Below are 9106 nucleotides of genomic sequence, written 5' to 3' on the forward strand. Positions count from 1 at the left end.
TCTCAAAAAAAAAAAAAAAGAATGGGCCGGGCATGGTGGCTCATGCCTATAATCCTAGCAGTTTGGGAGACTGAGGCGGGCAGATCATGAGGTCAAGAAATCGAGACCATCCTGGCCACCAAGGTGTAACCTCGTCTCTACTAAAAGTACAAAAATTAGCTGGGCATGGTGGCGGGCACCTGTAATCCCAGCTATTCGGGAGGCTGAGGCTGGAAAATCGCTTGAACCTGGGAGGCGGAGGGTGCAGTGCGCCGAGATCGCGCCATTGCACTCCAGCCTGGTGACAGAGTGAGACTGTCTCAAAAAATAAAAATAATGAAGAGTATAATTGGATTGTTTGTAACACAAAGAAGGGATAAATGCTTTAGATGACGGATACCCCATTTATCCTGATGTGATTATTACACATTACATGCCTGTATCAAAATAAATCATGTACCCCATAAATATATACTATGTACTCACAAAAATTAAAAATACAAAATAAAGTATGTTGTTTAATGCTGGGAGTCTGGAAAGCAGCTGGTATACAAAAACTAGAGGAAATAAATATTAATGATTTCCCCACTTCAATTCAGCTTACATTTTCCTTTGAGTAATTCCTTATGAATATATTAACTGTGGATCCCATAATTGCATAAAATTGGATAAATGAAAGATAATTCTTTTGCATCTATACTATGATAATGCACACATTTTTTTTTTTTTCTTGAAATGGGAGTCTTACTCTGTCACCCAGGCTGGAGTGTATTGGTGCGATCTCCGCTCACTGCGACCTCCACCTCCCAGGTTCAAGCAATTCTCCTGCCTCAGCCTCCCAGATAGCTGGGATTACAGGCGCATGTCACCAAGCCGGGGTAATTTTTGTATTTTTAATAGAGATAGGGTTTCACCATGTTGTTCAGGCTGGTCTCGAACTCCTGACCTGATGATCTGCCTGCCTCGGCCTCCCAAAGTGCTGGGATTACAAGTGTGAGCCACCACCTGGCCCTTTTTTTTTTTTTTTTTTTTTTTTTTAAGATGAAGTTTTGCTCTTGTCCGGGCTGGAGTGTGCAATGGTGCCATCTCTGCTCACTGCAACCTCTGCCTCCTGGGTTCAAGCGATTCTCCTGCCTCAGTCTCCTGAGTAGCTGGGATTACAGGCACCTACCACCACGCCTGGTTAATTTTTCGTATTTTTAGTAGAGACAGATTTCACCGTGTTGGCCAGGCTGGTCTTGAACTTTTGACCTCAGGTGATCCACCCACCTCTTCTTCCCAAAGTGCTAGGATTACAGGCCTGAACCACCATGCCCAACTAATTCATACAATTTTTGAAGCTCCGTTATGGTGTAGCTGGTGAGCAGGTAAAAGAAAATCACATAAACTCATTTTGAACCAATTCTTGACCAGAGAACTGGAACCAACTGCACATTGTGTGGTTGAAAATGTTTATTTTTATACCTGCTGTAGGGTACTTATATGAGAAACTTGAGCACAAAAGTGAGTAGAATGATAGATTATGATGTTTATGGTTCAGTTTATTTACTGAGACCATTGTGGCTTCTTTAATAGTTCTGGTCACAAGTTGGGCATGGTGGCACGTGACTGTAATCCCAGCTACCCGGGAGGCTTAGGTGAGAGGAGCACTCGAGCCTAGGAGTTCAAGGTTTCAGTGTGCTTTTTTTTTTTTTTTGAGACGGAGTCTCGCTCTGTCCCCCAGGCTGGAGTGCAGTGCGCAATCTCGGCTCACTGCAAGCTCCGCCTCCCGGTTCAAGCCTCAGTCTCTCAAGTAGCCCAGCCTTCAGTGTGCTTTGATCATGCCTGTGAGTAGCCAGTGCGCTCCAGCCTGGGTGACATAGTAAGAGTCTGCCTCTAGAGAAAAAATAAAAAAAGAATAGTTCCAGCCAGAGATTCTGAGGTTCTTTTTTTTTTTTTTTTTTTTTTTTTACCAAAACAGTCTCAAACTTAAACTTTTATGTGGTCTTAAAACTGAATGCGGTTTTAGTTAAAGATATGTTATCAATGCTGGGCACAGTGGCTCACACCTGTAATCCCAGCACTTTGGGAGGCCCAGGCGGGTGGATCAGGTGAACCTAAGGTCAGGTTCAAGACCAGCCTGGCCAATGTGGTGAAACCCCGTCTGTACTAAAAATACAAAAATTAGCTGGGCATGGTGACGGGCGCCTATAATCCCAGCTACTGGGGAGGCTGAGGCAGGAGAATTGCGTGAACCCGAGAGGTAGAGGTTGCAGTGAGCCGAGATTCCACCATTGCACTCTAGCCTGGGCAACAGAGTGAGACTCCGTCTCAAAACAGAACAAAACAAAACAAAAAGATATATTATCATTTTGATAAACTTGACTGGACATGAAAAATGGTACAAATATCTGTACATTGTATACTTAACTGTTTCTTGAATAAAGTAAATAATACATTCTGCATTCCAAGCAGTGGCATATGTGGTGGGAGGTGGGGTAAACAGGAAGTGTGTTCCTTAGGTTCTGAAGCGTTGGTACCTGGGGATTATTGTATTAGTCTCATCAAATAGAGAAGCAGATTAGGATAATACAGCAATCTTCCCCATAATTAAAGCAATCCTGTGAATTTTACTGATTTAATTTATTAGTAAAATTTACTGATTTACTTTAATTTTAAGAGAACATATTTTTTTTTTTTTTTTGAGACGGAGTCTCTCTCTGTCGCCCAGGCTGGAGTGTGGTGGCGTGATCTCGGCTCACTGCAACCTCCGCCTTTCATGTTCACGCCATTCTCTTGCCTCAGCCTCCTGAGTAGCTGGGAGTACAGGAGTCCGCTACCACGTCTGGCTAATTTTTTGTCTTTTTAGTATTTTTAGTAGAGACGGGGTTTCACTGTGTTAGCCAGGATGGTCTCGATCTGGTGACCTGGTGATCTGCCTGCCTCGGCCTCCCAAAGTACTGGGATTACAGGCGTGAGCCACTGCACCTGGCCTAGATGACTGAATTTAAAACAAGGTTATTTAAATAAATGTTTTTGATGTGATCAGTGAGTTGATAATCTAAATGGAGAATTTTCTTTCTTTTTTTTATTTTAAGCAACAAATTTGGCTTTCATAAATGTAGAGTTTTTGATGTAGAAAGAATATCCTTGGTGGGGCATGGTGACTCATGCCTGTAATCCTAGCACTTTGGGAGGCTGAGATGGGCGGATCACAAGGTCAGGTGTTCGAGACCAGCCTGGCCAACATGGTGAAACCCCATATCTACTAAAAACACAAAAATTAGCCAGGTGTGGTAGCGGGTACCTGTAATCCCGGCTAGTCAGGAAGGTGAGGCATGAGAATCCCTAGAACCCAGGAGGCAGAGGTTGCAGTGATCTGAGATCATGCCACTACACTCCGGCCTGGGCAATAGGGTGAGACTCTGTCTCAAAAAAAAAAAAAAAAAAAATTAGCTGGGCGTGGTGGTGTGCACCTATAATCCCAGCTACGCAGGCGTGTGAGGTAGGAAAATTGCCTGAACCCTGGAGGCGGAGGTTGCAGTAAGCCGAGATTTTGCTATTGCACTCCAGCCTGGATGACAGAGCGAGACTGTGTCTTAAAACAATAACAACAACAACAAAAAACCAACAATATCCTCTTTGGTATCTGTATTTGTTGAATGAGTAGGAGCCAAAACACCTTTGTGGAAACTTCTTTTTCTAAGGAGCTTGATATTTGGTTTATACACGTGTGTACCATGGGCTCTTTGTATGTTGTTTAAAGGTATTTCATGACGACGAATGGTCACTTTGGTTGTAAGTTCTCATTATATGTTTGCTCTCCTGCCCTTATTCTTCTCTTACTGACTAACAGCAAAGGGTAATGTGTGGAATGTCAGAAGACTTTGTTTACTCTTTTTTTTGTTTGCCCTTATTTTAGAAAGAGCTTAGTACTTTACTGACTAGTCTTGGTAAACAAGTGACTGTACAGGGTAAGAGAAGTAAGTATAGTTGTGCTTTTCATCCATGCGTGTAGTGTACTAGTTGCTCCTTTTAGAGAATCATTCCCCAAATTTCTTCGCTTTTTAAAAAAATTCATCTAAGAGCTGGGCATGTTGGCTCACACCTGTAATCCCAGCACTTTGGGAGGTGGAGTTGGGCAGATCACTTGAGGCCAGGAGTTCGAGACCAGCCTGGCCAAACCCTGTCTTTACTAAAAATAGAAAAATTAGCTGGGCATGGTGGTGCATGCCTGTAATCCCAGCTGCTTGGGAGCTTGAGGCAGGAGAATCACTTGAAACCGGGAGGCAGAGGTTACAGTGAGCCAAGATAATTGTCACTGCACTCCAGCCTGGGTGACAGAATGAGACTGTCCCCCCCAAAAAAAAAAAATTTCTTTAAAGTTATTCTAGAGAACATTCTCCAAGTTTAACGTGTTTATAAATGTAGTATTTTTCCTATTGAGGTTTTTGTATGTATTGCTGTTATTATACACTCTTCTCTATGTACGCTTTAAAATTGCCATTAAAGATGTTTCTAATAATAGTTTTTCATATTCATTTTATAGTACTTTGCCAGACCTTTATCAAAATGGGACTGCTGTCTTCTTTCACTTGTAGTGATGAGTTTAGCTCATTGAGACTACATCACAACAGAGCTATTACTCACCTAATGAGGTCCGCTAAAGAGAGAGTTCGTCAGGTAAGCCCTAAAAAATGTACTTTGGGTATGACAAAAATATCCTTTAATTTTAAGAGAACATGTTTTAACTCACTATGTAATTCTAATTATAAAACAAGTTTTTAAAAGTATAAACTCTAGGCCGGGGGTGGTGGCTCATGCCTGTAATCCCAGCACTTTGGGAGGCTGAGATGGGAGGATCATTTGAGGCCAGGAGTTCAAGGCTTCAGTGAGCCATGATCATGCCTCTGCACTCCAGCCTGAGCAACAGAGTGAGAACCTGCCTAAAAAAAAAAAAAAAAAGAGAGGAGAGGCAAAGGAGAGGGCATAGATGGACTAGGATCTTGAGATGATTTTATTATTTTTGTTTTGTTTTGTTTTGTTTTGAGACAGAGTCTTGCACTGTCATCCGGGCTGGAGTGCAGTGGCGCAATCTTGGCTCATTGCAATCTCTGCCTCCCAGTTTCAAGCGATTCTCCTGCCTTAGCCTCCCAAGTAGCTGGAACTACAGGTACCTGCCACCATGCCCAACTACTTTTTTATATTTTTAGTAGAGACAGGGTTTCTTCATGTTGGCCAGGCTGGTCTCAAATTCCTGACCTCGTGATTCGCCTGCCTCAGCCTTCCAAGTGCTGGGAGTACAGGCATGAGCCACTGCGCCCTGCCTAATTTATGGTTTTTACTTAGTAAGATGGGAGGTGGTACAGGATTTTGATTAGAGGAGTGACACAATCTGACTTACATTTTAGCAGGGTCACACTGGCTGCTGTGGTGAGAATGAACTGAGGGGGCACAGGCAGAAGCAGGGTGCCAGGTACCACCATACACGCAAGAGAGGTGGGCAGGCAGGGCGGTGGGGAGCTCCTGCATGGATTTTGAAGGTGATGTCAGTCTTGTCTGCTTCCTGGTCAATTCTCAGCTTTGAAATATTTTCATTTGTAAACTCTTAAGTAATGCTGAAAAAGCCAATGGTTTTTAAAATATTGTTTGTGTATTTGGGGTTGTTAATGTGATATTGAATTTTGATAGATTCTTTATTCCATGCAAGTTCTCCAAATGCTTTTAAAAAACAATTTTTTAATTGTAGGATCCCTGTGAGGATATTTCTCATGTTCAGAAAATCAGGTACGTGTGAGAAACTTTCTTGATTATGCAGACTATTGAAAAGAAATCAATATCAAGAAAATACTGGTTTGAGGTTAAAACATAATATCGTTAGTATTGTTTATGAACATGAAACACTTGGTTCTCAGCAATTGAGTACTGCTCCAAGACTTACTTTGCTTCTCGTTCCCTCCTCTTTGATCCTCTGCCTTTCAGCATTTAGCGTGGATTCCATGGTCACACTCTTAATTCAGATTCCTGATACCCAGGCTCTGCTGAGGGACCGTTGAATTTTGGCTAGTTTAAATACTAGTTTAAAATCCAACTGGTCTGACCTACATATTCATCAGCTCATGAACAGATAAGCATGCGGTCTATCCCTGCAATAAAGTGTTATCCATCTATTAAAAGGAATAAAGTACTGATTCATGCTACAATATGGATGAATCTTGAAAACATCCTACGTAAAAACAGCCAGTCATAAAAGGCCACATATTGTGTGATTTCATTTCTGTGAAATGGGCAGAGTAGGTGAATCCATGGAGACGTAAATAGTGGTTTTATGTGGGGTTGTGGGTAAATAGTGGGGTAAGGGAAGGATGGGGAGTGAAAGCCAATGGATATAGGGTTTATTTTGGGGGTGATGAAAATATTCTGAAATTAGGTAGCGGTGATGGTTGCACAACTCTGTGTACTAAAAACCACTGAATTGTACATTCGAGAGGTGAATTTGACAATATGTGAATTATAGCTTGATAAAAATAAAGCACTCTACATTAAAAAAAAATCTAACTGGTCTACATCATTAAGAAATTTAAGTAGCTGCGTGTGGTGGCGCATACCTGTAGTCCCAGGTACTCGGGAGGCTGAGGCAGGAGGATTGCTTGAGCCCAGGAGTCCTGGGCTATAGTGCACTATGCCAGTCTGATGTCCGCATAAAGTTTGTCATCAGTATGGTGACCTTGACTTCCCTGGAGCAAGGGACCACCAGGTTGCCTAAGGAGGAGTGAACTAGCCCAGGTTGGAAACAGGGTAGGTCAGTACTCTGGTGCTGCTTAGTAGCAGGATCACACCTGGGAATAGCCACTGCAGTCTAGCCTGGGCAACATAGCTAGACCCTGTCTTAGAAGAAAAAGAAATAAAAAATACATTTCAGTGATTTTTTTTTTGTTTTTTTGAGACGAAGTCTTTCTCTGTCACCCAGGCTGGAGTACGGTGGCACAACCTTGGCTCACTGCAATCTCCGCCTCCTGGGTTCAAGCAGTTCTCCTGCCTCAGCCTCCCGAGTAGCTGGGATTACAGGAACCCGCCACCACACCTGGCTAATTTTTGAATTATTACTAGAGACGGGGTTTCACCATGTTGGCCAGGCTGGTTTTGAACTCCTGACCTCATGATTCACCCTCCTTGGCCTCCCAAAGTGCTAGGATTACAGGCGTGAGCCACCACGCCCAGCTGAAATTTCAGTAAATTTATTTCTGAGCTTAGCTAACCAACTGCTGGCTGTAGTGATTCTTAGGATTTCTGCTGTACAACACTGATAATGATTTCTACTTGGAATACCAGTTACTGGTAAAACACTTGATTGTGTTTTCTTCAGAGGGATGAAAAATTTCATTTTAGCCCATCCTTTCCAAATCAGCACAACTTAGTGATACAAGAGGTTTGTGAGGTTAGTAATCCCGTGAGCATGAGGTATCCTAGAACGTTTTTTGAGACGGAGTCGAGCTCTGTCGCCCAGGCTGGAGTGCAGTGGCCGGATCTCAGCTCACTGCAAGCTCCGCCTCCCGGGTTTACGCCATTCTCCTGCCTCAGCCTCCCGAGTAGCTGGGACTACAGGCGCCCGCCATCTCACCCGGCTAGTTTTTTGTATTTTTTTAGTAGAGACGGGGTTTCACCGTGTAGATCAGGATGGTCTCGATCTCCTGACCTCGTGATCCACCCGTCTCGGCCTCCCAAAGTGCTGGGATTACAGGCTTGAGCCACTGCGCCCGGCCCCTAGAACGTTTTGATTCTCTCACGTTTTAATATTGATTGATTGTATTTAACTTTCAGATCAAGGGAAGTAGCTTTTGAAGCACAGACTTCACGTTACTTAAATGAATTTGAAGAAGTTGCCATCTTAGGAAAAGGTGGATATGGAAGAGTGTACAAGGTAGTCTTCCACGTACTTGTTTTGACCTAGTACCCTAAATAACTGTGTTTTCAGACGTTGTTTTCATTATTCTTTTATTTATTTATTTATTTTGAGACGGAGTCTCGCTTTGTCGCCAGGCTGGAGTGCAGCGGTGCAGTCTCAGCTCACTGCAACCTCCAACTCCCTGGTTCAAGCTATTCTCCTGCCTCAGCCTCCTGAGTAGCTGGGATTACAGGCATGCGCCACTACACCCAGCTAATTTTTGTATTTTTAATAGAGACGGGATTTCACCATGTTGGCCAGGATGGTCTTGATCTCCTGACCTCGTGATCCACCCACCTCAGCCTTCCAAAGTGCTGGCATTACAAGTGTGAGCCACCGTGCTTGGCCTGTTTTCATTATTATTATATAAAGTACTCAAAGGAAAATTCCAAGAAATCACATATATTTACTTTTCTTTAATATTTGCCATTTACGGGGAAGTGGGCAGGTTGTAATGTTTTTCTAACTGTGTTGATTCTTTACATGGGTTTTGGAAACTTTGAATTTTTGACCTATAGTTAATTTTAATTAAAAATGTGTTACTAAAAAAAGTTGTGCCACTGTGTTTTGAGCTTACATAGACTTTTTGCTAACATTCCTGTTCTTCAACTGAGAGCTTCTTCGGAGCTACACTCCCAACACTATCTGAAAAGCTCTTGATCTGGCTGACTTCCCTGAACATAGTAAGGAGACATGTCTTTAGCTATATTTTAACTCTTTGGCTAGTTTGGATTGTCCAAGCTCAGATGAAAAGAACTTCTTTATTCAGTTAAAGTTGAATGACACAATATACTTTGTCTTCTTCTTTTCAGGTCAGGAATAAATTAGATGGTCAGTATTATGCAATAAAAAAGATCCTGATTAAGGGTGCAACTAAAACAGATTGCATGAAGGTATGATTTCTTAAAATTACTTATTTCGAATAATTGTGTATTTAGTTCTTTTTGAAAGTTATACATGTATGTGTGTATATTTGGCAAAAGTAGGCAGTGTGGATTTCTAGTTTACTAGCAATGGGGTTACAGTAAAGTACCAAAATTAAATTATTATTATTATTATTTGAGATGGAGTTTCACTCTTTTGCCCAGGTTGGAGTGAAGTGGCGTGATCTCGGCTCGCTGCAACCTCCACCCCGCTGGGTTCAAGGATTCTCCTGCCTTCCAAGTAGCTGAGATTATAGGTGCCTGCCACCACGCCTGTTTA

General features: G+C 42.5%; 1 protein-coding gene across 1 annotated transcript in view; it reads left to right on the top strand.

The window, feature by feature from the left end:
• Positions 1-9106, top strand: part of EIF2AK1 (eukaryotic translation initiation factor 2-alpha kinase 1) — a 40639-nt gene that overhangs the window by 7204 nt on the left and 24329 nt on the right. The window contains 4 exon segments of the mRNA XM_011934406.1: positions 4508-4641; positions 5708-5745; positions 7780-7879; positions 8716-8796. Coding sequence (XP_011789796.1) covers positions 4508-4641; positions 5708-5745; positions 7780-7879; positions 8716-8796 — 353 coding nt within the window.

Source organism: Colobus angolensis, unplaced genomic scaffold, assembly GCF_000951035.1.
Source record: "Colobus angolensis palliatus isolate OR3802 unplaced genomic scaffold, Cang.pa_1.0 Scaffold135, whole genome shotgun sequence".
Taxonomy (NCBI): Eukaryota; Metazoa; Chordata; class Mammalia; order Primates; family Cercopithecidae; genus Colobus; species Colobus angolensis.